Source organism: Choristoneura fumiferana, chromosome 16 (assembly GCF_025370935.1).
Source record: "Choristoneura fumiferana chromosome 16, NRCan_CFum_1, whole genome shotgun sequence".
Lineage (NCBI taxonomy): Eukaryota > Metazoa > Arthropoda > Insecta > Lepidoptera > Tortricidae > Choristoneura > Choristoneura fumiferana.
In genome coordinates, this window is record NC_133487.1 from 5,804,347 (window position 1) to 5,828,996 (window position 24,650).

Sequence of the window (24,650 nt, forward strand, 5' to 3'; positions counted from 1 at the left end):
GCATCACATTTAACCGTCAGATAAATTTAATCAATGGGTGGTGAAAACAGCCCCTGTCTACTTAACCGTGAAACAAAATGTCGAAGTTGCCAAACGGACCTTACGATACTGTCAACTATAGTCAGTCTCAGAACCCTCATCACAGGCTGCCTCTTCTCCATGCCGGAACAATCTACCTACTACTGCTTTATCTGTCAAGATTCACGAGTATAGCTAGATGTCGAGTTTCAAAAACTTGAACAAAAATTATTGATAAAAAATTCTGAACACGACATCTGGTTACGGCGTAGAAGCGTGTTAAGATATTTATAAATCAAATTTTTACTCACAAGTTTATGAACTCGAAAGTTTAATGTTGTTCAGACTCGCGATTCTTGGTTCCTTGAAATTCAAAATGGATAAAGAAAAAGAAACCTATCTTTTATTTCGAGCAGTAAACACGACATTATCAACACAGACATTGTAACGGCGTCAAGTGTTAAAGATATAAACACGGCTCAAAGTTACAAAAATATGTTATACACGATTTTTCTTGGCACATTAAGGAAAGTGTAAACAAAATTTTTGCAACTTTTTTGAGCCGTGTCGTATCTTTGCCTAGACTGTACAATGGTTGTAGTGATCCGGGCAGTACTACCCGTAGTTATTTTAGTCCTTACCTCGAAACTTAACAGTCCACTTCTGTCCTGGTCCAGGGTGTTGAAGACGTAGTGGGCATACTGCGCAGTATTCGCTGAAAGAAACGAAAGTCTCAATTAATTTATGTGCTATTTATCCTACTTATATTAGAAATGCGAAAGTTTGTGTGTGTGTAGATATTTGATACCCTTTCACGCTAAAATGGCTGGACGCATTTGGATGAAATTTGGTACGTAGATAGCTGGACGTCTGGAATAACACATAGGCTACTTTTTATTTCGATATTCCCAGGGATAAGGATAAACTCTTGAAATTTCAACCGCTGGGTTTAGTCATGAAATTGTGTACAGTTGTTCTCAACACAGCCTCAATGAAAACCAAGATAATAAATTTTGGGATTTCCCAGAGGAATTTTGTAAAATCCCGGAATTTCAATTGTAACTACCAGATCGAAAAGCTTACGCGTGCGAAGCCGCGGGTAAACTCTAGTATTCTATAAAGACGTCTTAAAATTCTTTCAGAATATTTCAGTAGATGCTGTTAGTTTGACTGACTTTGTAGTGCTTGTATTGTAGCATTTGTAGCGACTTCTAGCGCCATCTAGTGAGCAAATACAGTAACTCCAAATCCTACATCGCGCTATTGAAGTTTCTCAACCCAGACCACCCTGAGAGGAGGTCTGTGTGCCCAGCAGTGGGAGTATATAGGCCAAGATGATGATCTAATTCCTAATAAACAATTGAAAAGCCCAAAACTGCCGTAACTTTCACTGTCGATTTGTAGGTTTCCACAAGAACTTGATATGGTAATCACAGGACAGGCGTCTAATGGATCCGAGCAGCGTAAGATCGGCCATTGTGGCGTTTTTTGGGGAAGCCTGTTTGCTTATTATAATTCAATCTAGTCATTAATAACGTTGAAATAAGATAGAAATGTACCTGGTTTTAAGGTCGTTTTAGATGACCCAATGACCATGCTGCAGCCTCAGCCTGTTTCCAGTCTTACCTTATTCTGACTGTAGTTCTGTTCATGACGTGCTAAATTCTTGTCTTCACGCTATTGTACAGACAGAGGGCTAAAAATATTTTTATTACATTGACCATCCGCCGCAGAGTTGGCCATACAAACCCATTTACTACCAATTCAAATTCATCGCTGGCAATATTATAAACGTGAAAGCATGAAAGTAACCTCTTTGCACTTAACTGATTTAGAAGATTTTTTTATGGAGATACCTACCCTGAGAAATCTTAGGATACTTTTCGAACTTTTCATCCCGGAAATTTCATAGTTCACGCGGTATAGAGATAAACGGCAAACTGTCTCAATCATTGAAGACAATAAGTGGATGAAAGAATAGCGAATAAAAACCCCAGCAATCTGTGTATGCATAATCCGTCAATGGTAAACAGAGGGGCTGCTACTACGAAATTCGAAAATCAAAGTTCGTATCTTGCCGTCCCGCTGACGCTTCTTTTATTTAATAACAGAGTGAGAGGGGACGGTACGATACGAACTTCGATTTTCGTAGTAGCCCTCCAGCGCTACAGTAATAATGACGGCTATCGTTTTTTCTCTTTCTAGATGGCGCCACTGTTGCGTGAGGTTTTTAAGTATGGCTTTCAAAGTCTGTTATTTATTATGGGCGTGAAAACAAAGTTTAGTTTAAAATCATATTGAATACACCATCGAGCAACCACGTACACGCACGTAGTCCCGTTTTTTTCGGAAAAAAAGGGAGGACAAGTTTCCGAAAGACAAAACTGTCTCAAAACACAGACATTCATTGCCCCGTAACGCATAATTGCCATAATTAATTTCAGGTAACGCAAAATATTCACAAAATTATTCTAATTATAAATAAACCCGCGTAGCTCACCCAAAAACTATGAGATTTGAAATTTCGGAGACCTCACGCTACACTAGCGCCGAATTCATACGCGATAGCCCTCATTAGCAACTTGCTACTCCAGCGCCACTCTGGAGGGCTTTGGAACTATCGCCTAAGGCTGGACACCTTACTAAAGTACTACTCGCGTCGCTACCATTTCGGTATAAACGGCGATAACGACTTCAATGATCACTAATTTGCGGCTTACTTAGTTGGGTATTCCCCTATTCGTGTCCACTTGGAGACTAGCCGAATTAAAAAAAAAACCTGATACATGACATGACTAGCTGTTATTACTCTGAGATGATTCTACGAAATGAGTCATGATGACGTCATTATTATTAATAATTTTATCAGAGTTGATGGGACGTCGTCACCTACAGTAACTTACATCTAAAATGATACAAAATCAATTTAATTGAAATATAACTCTAATTTATTATAAAGCGTATAAAAATACAAATAAATTATTAAAAACACTGTACTATAACGACACCCTATCAAATCTGACTTCGAAATTTTGGATTTGAATTGAAACACGCTCACAAATTCTTACATTAACTTTATTTCAAATAGGTTGTTATAGACCTGATACTTAGTATGGACATTTATCCAATAAATTACAGATACCACATACAGAGCTCCAGAAAACGGTTCACTGCCTTGTAAGAAAAAATAATGGCATACTTTGTAAAGACAAGAACTAAAACTTATCACATGGAATATTGAAGTTACCTATCATTGGTTTACCTTAGATTTCCACCTTAATTAACTGATAACTTCGCGCCACACAATCCCGCACAAAAAGTTCATCTGAGGAATTGTATAACACGAGATAGTCGTACATTTTGCACAGTTACAAAACATGTTATTAAAAATTAACTTAATGTTAGGGTTTGAGAAGGGTACACCGTGACGATCTTCCAGTTGAAATGGACAAGTCCTTAAGTTCCTAATTACACTAGGTTGCCACCTGTCTGCTGCTGATAAACCTCTATTGTATCACCCTCTTCCATCTCCAGCGATGTAGGTGTGTCATTCTCGTTGATTGGTTGGCCGTCGAATCTGAACCGCACCACTTGCATTGATAATCCCTGTAAAACAATTAATCATTAAATAAGTGATAGTGGCATATTTGAATGGCAACTTGAGTGTTAATAATACAATAAGAGGCAGGGTATCATTGAATTTCAAAATATTTCACAATGTTATGCAATTTACAGGGAGAATTTATAGTGTCATCATTATTAGCAAAAGTTAGTTTGTACAATCATCAATTTCTTAGTTACTTTTTTTTACTATTTCATAATTTCAACCTGTGTCCCACTATAGAGGACAGGCTTGCTCAGAGGGCTTGGGATGTTCCCACTGGCCCAGTATAACGGGAGCTTCACACACACAATTGAATTGCTTTGGAAGTACATACAAAGGTTTCATCACGATGTTGCCCTTTGTCAGCTTGAGGTGAATTTCACATGTAATATGAATGAATTCTGAAAAACTCACAACAAGGTGAGCCCTGGAGATCTGAACCCACAATCCTCTGCCTGAGAGGCCTTAGGTCGAACCAATAACTAGGCTACCATGGCTTCCCCAGTTTCACTACACTTAGCGCTTCATGTTGAGGTAATAACTGTTTCTCTTTAGACTAGTTTTAGTTGTGAGGTTAGTTTGACAACTTTTTAATTTGTGATTGGTGAATTAACTAAATGAGCCCAATGCGAGCAAGACTGAACAAGACATTAAACGACCCTCACGATACTAACGCCACCTAGCGATATTTTGGACAGCAATATTTGGTCTTTATTAGTATTATGTTGGTATTTAATATTGTGTTGGGACTTCTTTCTTGGTTGTATCCAATGTATTGTTATAACTGGTGTCAACTGTTTTGATCTTCAAAAAATATTATTTCTAATTCAGAACAGCATTATTATTATGCATACCCAAACTTTGCTTTGCTTTGATGAAATATTTGAGCTCATAATAGAAAAAGAAAAAACTTGTCTGGTAACAGTGGTAATAAAAAACCGGCCAAGAGCGTGTCGGACACGCCCAATAAAAAATAATATAAAGTAGTATTATTATGTGCGTTATAACACAATTAAAACACTACAGTCTTAAGACCTATTATCAGAAAAAGAGCATATCTTCACGGCACTTACGTCCTTTTGTTGAGAAGCGCAGTTTTTCGGCAAGAACTCAAAAGCGGTATATCCGATCATGTTGAAACCAATTTTCGTTGAAAGTATTTATTAAGCATTACCTTTCCATATTTTTTGGAAAAACGATTTACAAGATAAGAGGCCCCCCTCCCTAGGGACACAATTTTTGCTACTTTGGGAGCGATTATTCCCGGAAATCTTCACTTAATCAAAAAAGTTTTTGAGAAACCTTACTATCTTTTAAAAAGAGCTGTCGAAGTATGTGCCACATGTTGATGCGAGTCAAAAAATTTTTTTTTCAAATTTTTGATATGGGTATGGAGTGCCCCCCTATAAATATTTATTTTTGTAATTTATTTAACTACAACAAATAGCGGCTTTCACAAGACATCTGTACTCCAAATTTCATTGATATACATGTTGTAGTTTTCGAGTAAAATGCCTGTGACATACGGACAGACAGACAGACGGACTTGACGAAACTATAAGGGTTCCGTTTTTGCCATTTTGGCTCCGGAACCCTAAAAACCCAAGACAATAGGGAATTTCATAATAAATATCTCTACTTTAGACACAGAATTAAATTCTATCCCAGTCTACTACTAAATCATATCTAAAAAACATTGAATGTCATTAGCTTGATTGTGGTATAGTTACAGTACAGCATGTCAGCTGATGAGTTAAATCTGAACTACATGTTTCCTTTATTATAGGTATACAACACTTGTGCCTAAAATACCATGTTCCCAAAAAACCACATTGGCACCATACATTTTTTTTATTGCATAAACCATGTCAAAACATAAGAATTAAGACAGCCATATTTTCGAAAAAAAGGAAAAACAATTTTTTTTAACAACATTTTCAAGCAAAATTACTATGGAGCCAGGACAAAATTGAAACAATTTTGTTTTATGTTAGTATAAGCCCTATTTTAAATGATTGTTAAAATTAGAGTATGTTGAAATGAGCATATTTTAATAGGGGTACTTTTCTCTGTGACCAACTACAGATGAGATAGATGTAGAAGAAAGAAAATGAGCATTTGACTTATATTTTATCAAACAATAGCTAAGATTAACGCCTTAATTCGGTTTTGTCATGTTGTGGTCACAATTCATACTAACATCTCGCTTCGCTCGTTGTACCTAAATTTCAAACTTTGGGTCCCTATATCTCGGCCATTTTTGATTACAGAGGAAAATATTCAAACAAAATACTCTTATTTTAACGTATTCTATACAATAACATCATTTAAAATATATACTGAGCGGCACAAAATTTGTATGTAGCGGATACAAAATTACCTATTTTTGCATAAATTTAAGGACCAATTTTTTGCCACTCAGTATGTCATATCATGACTTCTTTGAAAAAAAAAAAAAAAAAAAAAACAGCCAGCTTGCAAAAAATTCAAAACTGGGTCCCTTTAGCTCGGCCATTTTTGATTACAGAGAAAAGTTGTTCAAGTAAAATACGCTTTTGTAAACGTATTCTATTCGATAACGTCATTTAAAATGTGTCATTATGACTTCATTTTGGTAAAAAACAATCTGTGCCCCCTATGCTACAGTCCAAACTAAAAATATGAACCCTGGTTCGAAAAAACCAACAATATGCTTATAAATCTAAAATTATACAAAAAAATTCTCGACATGATAGCCATCATGCTAGATGGCCGATTTGAATCCCCAAGCCACGACACAAACACACGTTAATAATATTAGGATGAAATTTTTCTCAATGTAATAGAATATGAACACTTTCCGAATGGCAAAATTAACAAATAGTTTGATGTACTCACCGCTCTATCACAGTAGGCATTCATCAACTTCCTCAGGGGAGTGTGTTTTTTGATTTTGAACTGGACAATAGCATTATCCTGACCTAGCACTTTCAAGTTGATGTGTTCGCTTTCTCCCTGAAAATCATGATATAAAACAATTTAATACTTGAAAGCGATACCTACATGATTCGAACTCGTGCGAAAAATGCGAGATAACCACATTTTACAAAAGAACGCCATGTCGGTGAAATATACTTGCAACGTATCAATTAAAACTGATATTACGGCAGTTCACTCACCTTTTTTTCATCAGCCATTTTAGGGTCCAAGTATTTTTCAAAACTATAAACACAAAACTATGGAATGCAACGCAAGTTCAAAGATTATCACACAATAGACGCACTACTGACAGTTTCGTGATCCGGTGGCGTGGTAATGGCGGCGGAGTGGCTTGGAAAGGACACAGTGCTGCCAACACATGCGCAGTAATAACGGCGCAATGGCGCGCAGCAAATTCGCGCACCTTGGCTTAAAAATATTTGAAGAAGTTGCACAAATTTTAATTGAAAAGTCGCTGATTTCATCTGATTACTTGCAATAAGTTATTAATGTCAACATAAAAGGATAAAGATCAAAATGTGAAGTTAATTTATTCTTTTTGATCTTTCGAGCTACTTCCAAAATCGATATTTACGCATGAGTCTTAGTGATGTGTACTGTCTGTCGATAAAATCAAACGATAACAGAATAAGAATAAGATAGCAATAGCTGAAGGCGTAGAAAGTTCTAGAATAAAATCGATAAAAATGTATTTATAAAATTTATTTCGTCATTTCCCTTTCAGTCAGTATAGCCAACCTCTAAGGAGAAAATCGATTTCCGCTTAGTGTTGTTCTATCGATGTAACGTGTAAACCGGAAGTAAATAGGGATGTCGTAAGTCGATAGCTGCACAACGTTCCGTTTGACGAATGTTGCGGTTTAGCGCGGCGGTTTATTGGACAGACATCCACCTAATAGAGTAGTAAACGGAGGAAAGTGGAGTTAAATATTTCTGTAGGAAATTGCTGCCACGTTCCAACATTTTATGCCCAGTTCACATTATTCCAGTAAAGCCATTCAACTTTACGTAAAAGACTATGGTGCTAGTTTATACATCGTGGTATTAAGGGTATTTTTCATTCCCTTTAACTTTTAGGGAACATTCAATAGATTAAAATTACAGTTACCTAATTTCTCCAAAATACTAGTGCCTTAATTCTCACTGTTTGTAAATTAATCAAGTACCTATTTACATAATTAAATACGTACAGTAAAACAAGGTTCTTATTTTTAACGTTTTTTTAAGTCCGTAACTAGAGTGAGTAGTGAGTGAGATCGCTTTTTAGCGATAAAACCGCCTATTGTCTACCTGAATTTTTGATTTTTGTAATGTCTGTACTGCTTTTGGTGACCAATAAAGAATATTTGTATTATATTGTATTGTATTGTATTGTAGTGTTATTAATTAATATATACTGAGCAAAGAAGATTTCAAAAAAGTAAGTTTTTTTATGTTTTTATATCTTAAATCAATGGTACTCGTTAAGTTTGTGAATTTTACAATTTAACCGTAAACAGTGAGTGTGAAGTTATTATTATGTTTTTTCCACGAAACTACCTGTCAAAATAGTTATTTGTGCAACAAGTGAGCAAAGTTGTTTTTTGCTTCGAGTGTTGATTTTGAATCCCGAGTAAGCGAAGGATTCTATAATTGAATCACGAGCATTAGCGAGTGATTCTAGGTTAGAATCCTGAGAGCAGCAAGGGATTCAAACCTACGAGATGCAAAAAAACTTTGGTCTCGTGTGACACATACAATTTTTCACCTCAGCAGCGAGAACATAGTTTAAATGTAACATAAGAATAAAACCACATAAACCTACCTGTTTACAAAACAAACACAATTTTTAAATATAATCTTATTAAGAAACAAATATAATAATCACATTTAAAACACTTACTCAAAAATTATAAGAACAGTCGCGATTACATCTTTGAAAACATTGTTGAAAAGCGGTTCTTAAATACAGAGGTTTTGAATTCGGAACGAAAAAGTTTCCAGTAAGTAGGTAGGTACAATGCAATTTTTTTTTAAGATTTCGTTACATAAACATAAATAGATTTGTTACAAACTCATTCAATTTGACAAATATTTATTCCAACTGTAGAGGCAGTATACGGAATTCTTTTATAAAAAACAACAAGAGAAGCTGCTTTCGTGCAACGAGGTTGCATACTTTATTAAAAGAGCGGGAAAATTTACATTTTGGAAATATTTCGTTGTCATGTAATTTATTAGGTATCGATGTATTTTTAATACCATAAATTTAATTTAAAATTGTAATCAACACATTTGATCCTATCTCTCGCCTTTTTCGTGTTGAAGTGAAAGTGACAGATCAAAGTGATGTTCAAATATTTGGAATTCCGTGAGTGGATTTGGATCTTCAGCTTTTAAAAAAAATAATTAAAAAGTTACTTTGTCTCACGGAGTGAGCAAAATGCGATTTTGCTCACTGATTTCTAATAGCAAAACCTGCCTGTTAGAGGTGCTGAGGTGAAAAAGTTATTTTTTCTGGGTAGTTTCTATCAATGAACTGAGCTTTCTGTGGAAATTAAGGGAAATCAAGAAAAAATGGTGTATAGAAAGTGGCGCCCTCGTTTAATTTTGTACTTGTTTTACGCATTTAAGTTTTTTGTGGTAAGTTCAAAAGCATTTTCCCTTTTCTCATAGTAATAACACGAGTGGCGAGTCCAGTCCGTAAGTGCGATAGGAATAAATATCGATGGTGGTGTTACACAATTCTCTCTCTTATTCTATCCGTATGCAATTGCATCCACTTAAGTAAACCACAATGCTGTTCATTACATTTGGCTTGTACCTACTTAGCTGTAGATAAAATAATGTAGGCATAGTATAATCACAATTAAAAAATATCTTGGTACAGTTGTAACTATATTTTTATCCATATTTTAAATTATGAATTTAACGAAATGAACAGAAACGTAAACAGCCAGTTTACATCCTAAAAAACCAAATGCATACAGTAATAAATTTAACATTTGCGCACGAGGATTTTATGGCTTTTGTTTCCACACTGGTTCATTCCATTAAGTTACGTTAGTGTAGCACAAATTCGGGATTTGTGGCCAGCGTGCAATGCACTGATATCTGGTGGATATTTTTTTAGTTTCTGGTTGGCTATAAATATTTTTGTGAAAACATGGGTAAATTTGGAAAATTTGGCTATATATCCCAGTGGTAAAACATCCTGTGATTTTTTATTTAGTAGAAGTAGATATATTTGAACTCTTATTGCTGTTTCTTGTTTTGTTTTACAGGCTACAGAAGAGCGCAATTTAGTTTGGAAAATAAAAATGGAAGAAACCACGGAATTTTACGTACTACGTAGAACAAAAACAAGTATACGTTAACTTTGTTTTTTTAAGCGGTTTCCCGCCACTTCGCGGCTTGAATGTGGTACCATTGTTCGCTACGTCGAAAGTTGTGATCGGAGGTCGAAAGAGCTTCGCCCTTGTTAGTGCTGCCAACATTGTGGTATTTCCGGCAATACACATTATTAATGGCGCGTACACACCGGGCCAACGAACGCCTACGAATGGGTTTCGTTGGTCCTGTCTGGATGGCTTACCGAACGCCGACGATCGTTCATTGGCGTGTGCCGGCGATCCGAAGCGTGGCGGTAACGGTAACATTGGCGCGTACACACCGGCCCAACGAACGAAACCCATTCGTTGGCGCTCGTTGGGCCGGTGTGTACGCGCTATAAGTTTGCCGCTATTGAAAAGCACGGAGATTAATTTTAATGTTGGGTACGTACAACATAATAGTCATCTTTAGATTAGAATTATTCAATTAACTATAGTCTGGTTATGGCTACCATAGGTTGGCAATGGTGAAAAGTGGTTAATTTGAAAATAAATAAATAGGTATGCCACATATTTTTAACAAAACGAAAACCACTGTGTAAATAAATGGAATAAATAAACAAGATACTATTTACATCAATTTTTTTGTTTTCTTTATATTACATGCTCAAATTGTACTCATGTGACCTACAGTCGTGTTTTAAGGACCCCTATTACGATTCAGTTGCATAATTAACTATTGAAAGCCTTCATAAAAGACACACAAAATTTGTCACTTTTTACATTTGAAGTGAATGAGTTTTGAATTAGAAAACATAAAGTATGTGTTACCGCAATGTTTTAGACTATCGGGTTAATTACTAATTTTATGATTTAAATTTGTGCTTTGTTATTTTTAATTTTCGGATTTTCGGGTTTCGTCTCGTAATCATGGCACATGCAACTGTGCCGAAATATCGAGCTTAACCCATAAAGTATGTAGTTGTTTTTTTTTTTTTTAATTTAAAGCGTTTGGAACGAAATAGCTCATTTTCCTTAATTTCTTTCAGTTCTTAAACTACCTACTGCTATGACCACCTCGCCATTCTTCAAGTTAGTAAAATAAAGAAAAAACAGAAATTATGGAAACTAAAATAAATAATATACTAATTGGCAAATTAAAGTATCAAAACCCGTTAGAACCATTCGGCAGCTATGCAAGATGGTGATGGTCATAAAAATATTGTCACAATTTAATTTGATTTTCATTGCTGCTTGTGGGGGAGAGTTTTATATTTGAATAATTAAACTGAAACAAGTTATTTTGTTTAGAATAAATTGAATAGGTAACTTGACATTGACAGATAATTGAACAAAAGATATCCAACGAGCGTTTCCCGGACAATTCTTGTTATAACTGGTTGTAACTGGATTAATCGAATTAAGCAATCAGTCCAGTCCAACAATTTAATTCAATATTTTAGTTGGCGACCCTCATTTAATTGAACACTGAATAAATCAAGCCGTATTGTCAATTTTATTAGTCAGTAATCATAATTTCTTTGTAAGCTTTTAATTTGACTTACGATTTTCTCTAAAGAATTACTTCTAACTAATTAATAATAATAATAATAATATAATATTAATTATTAATTTGGCCGTATTCCGAATAACAATACCTGCTGCAATCACACTTGCCATACCCAACTAAGTACCAACAACTGGCATCATGGAGTAAACATTTTTGTAGGCAATCCGTTTAATGGTTAAAAATAATTTTATAGTAAATTTAGTACGAAAATAATTATTTTAAATTTATGGCAAGTGCGTTGTCGTGTTGTCGTTGTCTAAAAAATTTCTGGCCAAGGATGAAATAAAAAAACAAGTACAAGCAACCATAATTTAAATTCAAACCAGAGGCCGAATTGTCTAATTCACCGCTTCTTTCTGTCAGACTGTCTGTGGTATAGAAAAAAAGAACCGGCTAAGCGCGAGTGACTAGCGCGAGGATTCCGTACAAATATTTTTATTATATGATGTCACTAAAAATTTATGTATAGGAGAAGGGGTCACACATTATCAAGAAAACCCGGGAGTAATGTTGTTTTAAGCTGTATGTCGGTAATCAATTCAATGTCAACCAATTGGACAAATACTTCCTTAACGTAATTAATACTAACTACATCTTATGTCATTAAACTACCAACGAACACATTGTGCATCGGGCCACGGCTAAGTGAGAACTCCCCCCCATCGGTGTTCTTCAGCTTTTATAAGCGGGCGTTAACAACTCAGGTAAGATAACCCAGTTACAAGTCAGGTAGTGCACCTGGGATACCTGAGATGGCGTGATCGGTTGCTGCCGAGCCCGCTGCATGTGTTGGCTATTATGCGAAGACTAGTTTCCTCCTCTTTTAATAATATAATAACGTCGCGCCGACATATGTTTTTCGCAATTTTTCCTGTATCTGTGCTATAAGACGTTGCTTAGTACCACATTTCAAGATTCTGAGTTCACGGGAAGTTTAGATTCCATGGCGAGTGTCGAAAATTTGCAGCATAAACGGATGTATCTTTTGATTGCGTTGGCTTAGAAGTTTAATTTTTTCCCAGCTCCAAGAGGCAGTAAACTGCTCAGATTTACCTACTGTACCTTGGAGCTGTGAAAAAAATTTATATGATTTTCAGCTTGATACCACGCGCCCCGCCACGGGTGCCACGCGTTCCTGAGAAAAAGGGTCTTGACAGACAGACAGACGGACGGACAACAAAGTGATCCTATAAGAGTTCCGTTTTTCCTTTTGAGGTACGGAACCCTAAAAAAAGGTGAATACGATCCCGAGCGCTCGGGTTAAACAATACGGACACAGATTTTTTTGCAGATATCACAAAATTATCGTGTTTGCAGTGAAATAGCGCATATATGATATAAGATGTTAAGCAAATGGGTAAAGATAACTAGTACTTACAGACTTATATATACCTACCTGCCAACCCATTAGTTAGGTAAGCCACGAAAAAACAGAAAAAAATATGTTACGATGCCACGGCACTAAACTATACATAAATTTGTGAGGATAAAACAGAAATCTTTGTTTTTGAGCTGAATAACAATCGAGATGCTGTATTTTTATATTAAATGAATTTGTTTAAAATAAAGTTCAACTTCAGTGAGAATAATTCTTTCTCATTAAATCTACTTAAATTATAAGTAAATACAAGTCAATGTAAATTGCATTTTCTTGTTTATCTCAGGGATTCGGAAAACTCGTTGAGCATAAAATTGGCATAAATGAATACGAAAACATTGAAATTGGGTCAGAATACATGATAAGATGAACTGATAATGTCGTTCAGACAACAGTACTCCAATATTTTAATGGTAGGACTTCATTTTGTGTTTCGTATTTCATGTAAACCAAGTTTTTTCAAGAGATTATTTTTCAAGAGTTTTCTTCAAAGATTTGAATCTTACTTACTTTACATTACTTTAACATACGTTTTTGTGACTATTCTCGTTTTTATTACTCTTTTTGCTGACGGTACTTGATTATTGCATTGTGTATCGTCATGTTTATATTAAATTTCTAGTCAGTCAGTAATAGAAGTCGGCATGAAGTGCGCCGAAAGCACTTTTTATAAAGAAAGACGGAACCGTTACAGATATAATCACTTTTTTGTCTGTCAATACCTTTATTCTCAGAAACGCGTGGTTGTATCAAGCTGAAATCAATAACAAATACCAGACCAGACCAGAATCACTAAAAATTTCAAATTTCTTAGTCAACGTGATCAAAATATATTCATCATAAAATGTGTAGATACATGTGTTCCATACAAATTTCCGTTGTCCCAGACAGAAACTTGAAATTTGGTACGAAGAAAAAGGTCAAAAAGTCTGAAAATATTATTTTTTATGTCTGTCTGCCTATCATCTAAAATCACTCTACACTGCGTACATTTTGTTTAAGAGAAGGCTCTGCTAACCAAGTTCGACTGACACTTGGCCAATTTTTTTTGGAAAATTATTAATTGCACATCAATTAAATAATTACCTATCAAGTCATTCTCATCATTTATATACTTTTGTACATCAATTAAATTATTTCATTACAAATAAACTAAATGTTTAGCAAAACTAGTACTTCAATAATTCGAAAATATACATCAATCTAACATACAAAAATACTACAATCACATCAAAAATACTGACTGCACAGCAAATTAATTAGAGCGTGCGTAGATGATACTCATTTCCAATAGCAAAATAACTTTTATTGACATTTTATCACCGGAAAATTAGGTACGACGACGAGCGGAGCGAGCGAAACGAGCGCGCCGCGATAGCGGCCGGCGAAGCGCCAGAACCCAGAACCTAATTTATGTAGGAAATAATTTGGCCCCTACTAGTGCTTAGATTTATGTAATTTACTTGATGAAAAAAGTATATAAATACCGAAAATAAATTGATAGGTATTCTTATGTTGTACTTAATAAATAAACTGTTGTGCGTTACATATAATTATGAAAATAGAAGCTAGATTTAAATAAAAAAAAGTTCAAAAGTATGATGTGCGTTAGCCATTATTAGCTGTGAAATAAAAAAATGCTTTACTTTAAGATAAATAGCGGTACGCCGCGAATATAGGTTGCGGTTTATTACGTTATATTTTGAGTGGAGTATTTTGCTGTGCAATCAGTAATTTTGATGTGAATTCGGTTTTTTGGATAAATAAGGACTTTTTTTGATGTGCGTTTAAATACTAGGCACCCTTTTTTCACCTTTTTTATTCGACTGGATGCAAGTGGGTGATTAAGAGATCATAGGCAACACCAGGGTTACCATGCAATTTCATAACATTTTCATGTGGGCAATTTAATAGTATTTTATGCAACTGTATCGTAATAGGGGTCCTTAAAACACGAGTGTGCGCGCGACGACCTGCTGCTGTACGTGGTCGCGGCGCGCCCTCCCCCGTGCTGTAATGATGTATGAAATCTCATTAATCTGTATCGTAATGACCATTACGATACAACCGTGTTCATAATAGAATCCAATTTCGTAATGCTGGTCATTACCTATGGTTTTGAACGCATAATTGTGGATTTACTATATGGGTGTAGATAAATTCGATTTAATATACTGTCGATTTACTTTTAAAATCCCTCTGCCAACTCTTGACTTATTCAGTCCATTATTTCCAGCACGATGCATTAACTGCATCGCAATCTGCGAAATCGAGGGCAAACACAAAAGGAAACCTGTTTGAGATTGCACCTTCTACGAGTATAACGTAGGTAAAAAGCAGAGACGCGGAATTTACCATAACCGTCTTTATGCTACGTTTGTAATAATGGACACTTTAAGTGTTCACAATTTACACTAAGTGTACGATTCAATACGTACGTTTACGATTATGTACCCCTTTTTCCATACAACCGTAATAAAAATGAATCGAGATATTGTGTGGATTCAAGAAACGATTTCGACGCACATTGTGAAAATAATCCGCACATTAGTTGGAAACAATTTTTACTTTTGTTTTTCTCCATTTAGTCTCATCATCATCATCTTATCAGCCTTAGGACGTCCACTATTGGACATAGGCCTCCCACATAATATACCTACTTACCTCCATTTGCTTCGGTTGGAAGTGGCCTGCAACCAGTGGCTGCTGTTGGTTACCAAGTTACCATACAACCGTGACGAGGTAATTTCGTCCATCTCGTTGGTGGATGTTCTCCGCTGCGCTTACGATTGCCATTTAGCCTACTTATGTAAAGTTTTCGCAGTTTTCCATGGTAGCCTAGTGATTTGATCTATTTATTTCCAAGAAGAGGCACAAGGGTTCAATCCCGGCTCGCACCTTTGAGTTTTTCGGTGGAGGAAACCGTATTCGATTAAATGATAAGGACAGAGGGGCTACTACGAAATTCAAGTATCGAAGTTCGTATCGTACCGTCCCTCTCACTCTTGTTTTAAATAATATAAGCATGAGCGGGACGGCAAGACACGAAGTTCGAATTTTGCACTTCATAGTAAAGGGCCAGTTCTCTATTGACACTGGGTCCGCGTACAGGCGAACAGGCTAACGAAATACGAAAATTGAAGTTCGTATCGTACCGTTCCGCCGACACTTATATTATTTAATACGTGAGCGAGAGGGACGGTACGATACGAACTTCGATTTTAGAATTTCGTAGTAGCCCTGTTGTACCTACCCACTATGAGACACGCATAGACGAAAGAAGAATATAATAAAGTTTTAACAGTTATTTTTACTCGCTCTATTGATAGTAACTTGATAAATTATGAAATTGAAACTTAATGATATTATAGATAAAATTAATAATCACATCATTTAGGTGGTGATATTTTAGTTTGAACTTATAAGTTTGAGATTTTATTTTTTCAATAATGTACTTGTTTGTACTCGTAAACACATTATTAAATTATTATTATCGTCAGATTATTAAATTATAACATTATTGGGTAATTTAATTAATTTATCAAATTGTTATAGTGATTATTATTAATATCTGACTAACATAAAATTAAGCATACTGAACCTAGATACAGACTTTATTACGTGAAATAAACGGATAATTTATTTTTAGCCAGATATTCGGAGTTTTGTCTCACAAAGCAATAATATTCAATGTTCACTTTAGTAAATTGCCATAAACGGTCTACCGCCATAACCAGTGTTACCCCGCAGAATGTAAAGCACACACGCGGGGACTCGACTTGATGGGATTATATGATTATGTTATGCTTTTTTCATGTTCCCATTGTATTCTTTTTAGTACGGTCCGTGTCTTTTATTAACATTTTTCGTGGCGATCCACCATGTATACTGTATGCGTCCTTTTCTTATGCCCTTTGTTTAGAAGGGTAATAAAACCAGACGGATGATAACAGCTGAAACCTCAAGGAAGTTGGCTTAGGCTGTGTTTCCACTAGAGATGTGTGAGGACATTGGCGAGCATTGGGTCAATTTCAAGTTAGGCGGCGCTATACTTCATTTTTTTTAGCATTAGACATGAAGGTAAGCGATCTTGACGAGTCTTTTTATTAATACGCCAGTGAAAGGGACGGTGCTATACGAACTTCGATTTGGTTGCAAGAAATGCGTTTTTCATGAACCAATAGAAACGCTTTATTTATCTATCCTCGCTCAGCGCAGCTCTAGTGAAAATAGCTCAGCGGAGCCAAATAAGTGGTTATCAATTTTTAAACAAGTTCCTATCAAATGAATATGTCGCCTAAGTCGAACTTTCAACTTGACGGACACGTTTATTGGCATTATTGTTTTATGACATGCAAAGGATTACAGCTTTAGGGTGGTAGACCACATATATTTGGTTATATATTTGGCTGATGGTACAGTCAACGTCATAAATAAGTGATCATTTCTGTACCTTGTCGCTTTCAGTCGTTACCAGGGATGTAACGGATGTGGTTTTATCGGAACTGAAAGCGGAACCAGATGTTTTCAATTTAGTTTATCGGAACCAGAAACGGAATCGGAACCGAAAACGGAACCGGAACCAGAGTCGGAGCCTGAGTGACAGGTGGACGAGATGTTAAGGGTAGGTCTACTAAACCTGAGGGGTCTATTGCGTATTGTTTCATGATTAGCCCTCTGTTTGTTTTTGATGTACGCCGCTTATGTCCAGTCGCCGCGGTAAGCATTGACTTCCGTTTCAAAAGTATCGGAACCGGAACCGAAACGGACGTTTAATATGAAACGTAAGTTCCGACTTAACGGAAACGGAATCGGAGCTCAGTAACATCCCTGGTCGTTACACAATTTCGTATGGTTTTTCAAACAAGACGTTAAAGTGACAAGGTACAATAGTGATCACTTATTAATGACGTTGACTGTACCTACATAAATATACCTAGCGTTTCTATTACGTTTCGCACTTCTCTGGTGGAAATGCAGCCTTATGCTTAATACGAGCCGTAATAAAAAACCTGAAGTACTTAAGTTGTCTTGTCTACGAATATACTATGCAATAAATATGATGACCCTTAGTGTAAGTTTTCGGTTACAAAATACGTCTCGATCGCGTTCGCGTTAAAATCTCAATTTGTATGGATACACGAACATCGCAAACGTTCCGCTAGAGGCGCTGTTCGTGTTTGCATACAAATTGAGATTTTAACGCGAACGCGATCGAGACGTATTTTGTAACCGAAAACGTCACACTAAGGGCACTGAGGCCGTATTCTCTAACGCACTGACGTTTGCTATCGCATTGGCCATCTCTTTCTACCCTAATCTTATATCTACCACGTGATAAAAGAAAGTGGTGAAAACGGTTGTGATTCCAAGTGTTTTAGACGATAAGGCTTAGTCCTATTCCTATCATAACGCTCAGCAAGTTCATGTTAAATATTATTTTTAATACAACCGTTCGCTGCTGTACTTGCGTTCATCCCGAAGTTGAATATTTAATTAATAAGTTAAAAAAATCTTAACTCTTAAACGGTTCCTATCTGCGGGAACGATTGCAAAATTTCACTATGGTTTTAGGTTGCGGCTCCACTGAGGCGAAGACGAGCGGAGCGGAGAGACGTGTAGGGCTCGACTAATCCCTACACGTCTGATGACAATGAGGCGGAGACGAGATGTGGATTTAACTAATATGATTGGTCGATCCTTACACGTCTCCTCTCCGCTCCGCTCGTCTCCGCCTCAGTGGAGCCGCAGCCTTGTATTGTCATTGGACTTACATAAGTTCGCCAAATTACGGCTCAATCGGATAATTTAGTTAGATAGGTACTAACAAATGGTCGACAAATGGTTTGCAAATTTTGAAGCGAATAACATACAATATCTACATAAGAGTACGAACAGTGCCAGTTAAATAACCTAGCCAACTTAGAAAAGTTGAAATACCTCTGACACTGTCATCTCAAAGTTCAATATCTCGAAAAAGTCTGAATCGATTTTTATCAAAACATAGCTAAAAACTACCGCCGCAAGGAAACTTTTTTAAACAAACCGAATTGAAATCGGTTCATCGTTTAAGAGTTACGATGCCACAGAAAGAGACACTGATGTTAAACCTATAACACCCCTATTTTTACGTAGAATGAAAAAATAAAGATTTCTAAGTTTTTCTTTTTTCGTTATCTATTCGTAGGCGAATAGGCCTGGGGCTACTACGAAATTTGAAAATTTACGTTCATATCGTACCGTCCCTCTCACTCTCGTGTTAAATATAAGAATAAGCACGAATACGAAGGTAAAATTTTGCGCTTCGTAGTCTAGGGCCTGATAACACTAATTGTGATTGGCGTCTTTTGTTATCATCTCTCAGCTATTTATAACCTTCCCTAACCTACGTATCGAGCTCACTTAACCTTTCGCCGAATTTCCCTACAGATCATAATCAGCATCATTTCCGCTTTATCTTTCCACTTTTTGCCTACTTCTGTAAAACCTCGACGCTGCAGAGTTAAGGAAATGCGGTGGGCGATAACACAATGAGAAAGCTAAATTAGAGTAAAGCCTTAGTTACACGGTGCGAGGAATATCGCGCGATTTGGTTACATTGCGTGGCCGCGCGGCTATGTATTTACATAGACTTGATGTGAGAGACAATATAGCCGCGGAGACAAATGTGCGCGCATACCCTTAGGGGCTGTTTCACCATCCATTGATTAGTGTTAACTGACGGTTAATTGTGATGCTGTCTCCGTCTATTCGAACAAAACAAATAGAGACGGCATCACACCTAACCGCCAGTTAACACTAATCAATGACTAAGGGGCTGTTCACTATCCATTGATTAGCGTTAACCGACGGTTAAATGTGATGCCGTCTCCGTCTATTCGAACAAAACAAATAGAGACGGCATCACACCTAACCGCCAGTTAACACTAATCAATGACTTAGACTATTATAAAATATTGGACACATATTTATTCTTTTGTCAATTAAACAATAATTGATGAAGATATAGCCGGTTAAAGTTCCGCATGTCGTCACGTTGTGCGTTGTGCGACACTTTTTACCACAGCGTGACGTTACGTTACGGGCCCCCAATCCCAAACGTTGACTTTTTCTGAATTTACGTTAACTTCGACAAACTGACAGCTCAGTTCACGCCAGTGAAATCAAAAATTGTTTTTTTTTTCTGTAGTCGGAAATCTACCATAAACGGCAATGTATCGCAACTCGCAAGATGTTCTCGCTCCGTTTGAATTAGACAGCACTTACCTTTGATATTGTTTCATCGTGGGTTGATTGATCTTGTGAATTATTCATTCGTTGAGTGTACTCCGATGTCCATTTGATGAGGGACGGGAAAGGTAAGAAATAAACACAGTCAAAGCCTTTATTTGAAAAGCATGCTTAGTTACTAGGTACCACGGACTTGTTGAGTCAGTCATCATCACCATTATCAGTCGGAAGACGTCCACAGCGGAACAAAGGCCTTCCCCTTAAAATGTCACAATGAACGACAACTCGCCACTTGCATCCACCGGTTTCGCGCAACTCTCATGATGTCGTCGAAGATTCGATTTGTAGCATTCGAACATGGCGAATGTAGACAATATCTAATTTTTGCTATTTCTGTTCTTTGGCTTAGTTGAAGTATAATTTTGATAGTGTTTTATGCGGCGATTTACCTTAACAGTGAACAGTGATCACAAAATTCTATATTTCTCTCGTGTCTGACATTTTTTAATGCACAAGTTGTGTCCACGTGGTTTCTGGAATTTTACTATCAAGTTGCAAAAACTACAACCACCGTACAACGTCCCTCTCAAAGACAGTATACTTTGACACTGGCGAAATTGTCCTATTAATTAGGACAGAAAAGCCATATTTTAAAAGAGAAGAAGAAGGATGATGTCGTCAGTCCACCGGTGTGTTGAGGCAATAGAGGGTCATTACTCGAGCGTTTGGCCTCAATTTTCGTGATCACATTTTGTCATGAATGGGCTGTAGGTACTCGCAGTATTTGATGACATTTTCGATTACTTTTGGACGTCCTATACTTAAACTAGATAACATGGAAACTGCAGAATCTTCTACCATGCCAACAAAAATGTGCCCACGGAAATCAAATAAAATAAATGCTCGGATAATGACTTTAAAGGATCATGTTTTTAATCCCACGTTCACGAATCACAGACTCACATTTAATGACTTTGACTCAAATTATATGGCGCAACCTTTAAGGCGCTTACAGCCACATCTGAAAAGGGTAGGTATGATTGGAAGGGTATCGTTCGCAAAATAAATCTAGGAAAATGTATACCCATGTTAATCTTCCAGTGTTCAATAATATTTGATTGATTGATTGATTATATTGAAAATATTATAAATAATAATATTTAAGTATAGTATGATTACGTAATCGTAAAGTTTGTCACACAGATTTCATTGTACGGCTAACCAAAATATGCACTATTGTAAAAAAGGCTAAAATATGCATTAACGTCTTAATTAGCAAGTTATATGCTTTTGTATAGATAAATATGCAAATGCATAAAATTCCATGTCTACTTATACTTACGTTTTCGTGATTGCTTTGCTCAGTGCCGCTGTCATAAAGAACTATTTGAACGCACCTGTTTGTTTGCGGCACCTGCAGGGCTTACTACGAAACTCGAAACTCGAAGTTCGTATCGTACCGTCCTCTCGCTCTCGTATTAAATAAATAGCATAAGTGTCAGAGGGACCGAACGACACGAACTTCAAGTTTCGAGTTACGTAGTAGCCCTGCTGGAGAAGTCCGTCACCCAGCCAGCGAATATGACAATTTTCGCGCGAATATATTCGACTTCCTTCATCATCTTCTTAACCTAAGATATATCATATATATCATGAGCTCGCGTCGTATCGTGGTTTAATGCGTTGCGGAACTGCTGAGCTTCGGTCTTAATACCTTGATACTTACCTCCCTGTGGGAAAAATTGGGCGTATATCAGCTTGAAAGTGTCTTCTTTGACCACACCAGTTGGGCACTCTGCTTTGAACCCACGGTAAAGGCGTTTCAGTTCAGGCTCTGAAAATCTTGTGACGCGTCGAAGAGCTGCTATTGAGTCCGGCCGGTAGCGAGGTAGCTGTTCACCCAACTCCCTCGAGCTCGGAGTCTGGAAAGAAGAAAAGAGAGATAAATTACAGTCAGTTTTAAGGAAGCACCGCAATCACCGCATCTTTGGGTGGTAGATATCTGTGTTAGTCTAATAGTTTGATTTTGCCCGTCTATCCCACTAGTCCCATTGAGTTGTCCCATTGATGGGACAACTGAGACGATTACCAAGCAAACGATCGGAGATTCGAATTCGGGTTTATTAGAGTTGACATTTGAAATTAACTTTTTTTTTTGGTGAAGGAAAATATAGAAAGTAAGCCTGCACAAGATTTTTGAAGCAGTTCAATGGTGTGTGCGAAATTCCCAATCTGCAGCGCCTAAACTACAGCACAATATCTCTTATTTTCCTCTCTTCTCCTATTTATGTTTTTACTGTGTTTTTGTTGTGATGTAGTGTGTTTTTCTTGTCAATAAATGTTGTGAGTTTGAGTTTGAGTTTAAACTCAAGCCCATTAATTAATTAATTTTGTAATTTGAGAGGTTTGTGTCCAGCAGTGGCACGTATAGTATATGGGGTGGAGACAAAACTGCTATGCCAGATGCCATTGGTATTTACCATCGTGGAAGTCTTTGGAAAGACACGTTGGACGGTGGACGCACCAGGAATGAAAAGATCAATCTTCATTGACCTAACGATTGTATGCTAGAAAAATATTGGCAAATTCAAGCTAACAAAAGATTCAGATTACGAAGAAGTCGGTGACGAAGAGACTATCTTTTTAACATTTTGAAGGTTCGCTTAGAATCTTTAGATATGCTTTAGATATAGTCACATAATCCAGTTCACAACGCCAGATGAGGTCCTATTAGAAAGGTTTAAGGGCTCGTGAACTTGACTACATGCCTTACAATCCTTTCAATTCACTTTACAATGGATGTCCAAGCGTTGTGTGAAGGAAACAAGCGTTCTCTCACAAAAATGAAAGGATTCTTATCCCTACTTCGTTTTATACAAAAAACTACGCTGAATTGGAAAAGCGAACAATAACATTTATTTTTAGACTAACATGAGAAAAGTCTTGTTCTATGAGTATATACCTAGTGGCAGAACACTTCATAGGTTGTTGTTTAGAGTTCAATTTAAAGATAAGATATATTTGAATTATTGCTTCCGTACTGCTAGGACACATTTTTATTCATTAATACTGTTTTAGGAAAACGTCATTAAAACTCAATTTGAATACACTTAGGTATCTCTTTAGATCCTTTCACACAGACAACAATTGAATGTGAATTTAATTTATCTTCTAAAGATTTTATTGGACCCGTTTCAATAGATTGCTGAATCCGGTCGGTTTTAAAGGTAGCGTGTTTTTAGAAAGTATCAACGCGACAAAATCCCAGCTTTCACGGCGGGAGTTAAACCGAAACCTGGAGGTGCTTTTATTTATCCACTGAGGATTTGTGCCGACACACAACATATGAGTACGTACGACCCAGTTTGGAAAAGTGCAGTTAGGCGTATGACGGTCAGCACAAGTACACATTATAACTAAATTGTTCGTGAAAGAAAATTATTTATAAGTATTTAAATTGTGTGTTCGTATAGTTATATTTTTGAATGATGTTGAGTAACATCTGCCCATTGGTACGAATTTAGCGATTGAGATAAAATTCATGAAATGAATAGTCAACCTGTTACAGTAACAGTCCATACCACACACAATCTGTGTTTGTGGTATGGTCACGGTATTCATTTTTTTTTCAGGTTCCTCTCCGTTGCTCTGCACAAGTTCTTAAGTTTTCGAACTGGGTCTTGAAACTGGGGTTTCAATCAAAGTTTAAAATTAATGAGTGCTTAATTTTTTTTCTCATAAAATACTGATTTGATGAAGGAAGCGGATAAGGCCTGTTTTCGCTCCGGTGAATGTTCGTCTGTCTGCCCGCGACACAGGACTATATTATCTATTAAACAATGTAATTATAAAGTAGACACCGGAATTTTTTTAAGTAATTTTCTAGCACTTTTTACTCGTTGTTAATAATTGCAATACATAAAAAATGCTGTTTTGTATAAATAACACGCTTTTTCTTAATACCATAAACTACTTTATTTAATTTATTTGCCGTTATAACAGTTTAGTCCTGATATATATATGGAAATAAACGTAGAACCTTGCCATAGTGGGGCATGGAAATGTAGAAGTGACTGGAATGGCAGCTGGGCATCAAGGAAGCTTATTGTTTATTTTATGAATGCAGTTTTCAAACTTGCCAGATTCATCCCAAGTCGGTGCAGGGATTGAATAGGGGTGGCGCGATCTTGGTGAGCGAATTGCAAGCTGTAGTTNTTTGTTTATAACTCTAATAATTGTACAAAGGAAAACAAAAGGTTACAGAAAAAAATTAGGTTCCATTCGCATATTGTATAACTCTTTATTGTACATAAAACATATGAAAACACAGCAAAGTACAAAGTACACTTTATCCCTTAATAATCTCTTCCAGTTAACCTTTGAAAAATTGAAAAATCATCAGAAATAAGAGGCACAATACACATACATAACGTAGTATATTGTGCAAGAGTAGACACTACAATGCAAAGATAAAAGGACCGCCAATTTTAAATTTACCGAAATACTCGTAGTAGATAAAAATAAATAGAAACTTCGGTATAATATATTGACAGTCCAGAA

At 36.4% G+C, this 24,650-nt stretch overlaps 2 protein-coding genes across 2 annotated transcripts in view; both read right to left on the reverse strand.

Annotated features, from left to right (window-relative positions):
* LOC141436551 (calsenilin-like) overlaps window positions 1–22,639 on the reverse strand; it is a 63,966-nt gene extending 41,327 nt beyond the window's left edge. Inside the window, exons 1-3 of the mRNA XM_074099554.1 lie at window positions 22,571–22,639; window positions 21,817–22,012; window positions 660–733 (exon numbers count right to left, since the gene is read on the reverse strand). Of these exons, the coding sequence (XP_073955655.1) occupies window positions 660–733; window positions 21,817–22,012; window positions 22,571–22,639 (339 nt within the window). The remainder of the gene's footprint in view (window positions 1–659; window positions 734–21,816; window positions 22,013–22,570) is intronic.
* LOC141436263 (small ubiquitin-related modifier 3-like) lies at window positions 3,076–6,944 on the reverse strand. The gene is made up of 3 exons (XM_074099170.1): window positions 6,781–6,944; window positions 6,500–6,616; window positions 3,076–3,624 (listed from the first exon to the last, which is right to left on the reverse strand). The coding sequence occupies exons 1-3, from the start codon at window positions 6,796–6,798 to the stop codon at window positions 3,487–3,489; spliced, it is 273 nt and encodes a 90-aa protein (XP_073955271.1). The 5' UTR covers window positions 6,799–6,944; the 3' UTR covers window positions 3,076–3,486.
* Window positions 22,640–24,650: the final 2,011 nt, after the last annotated feature.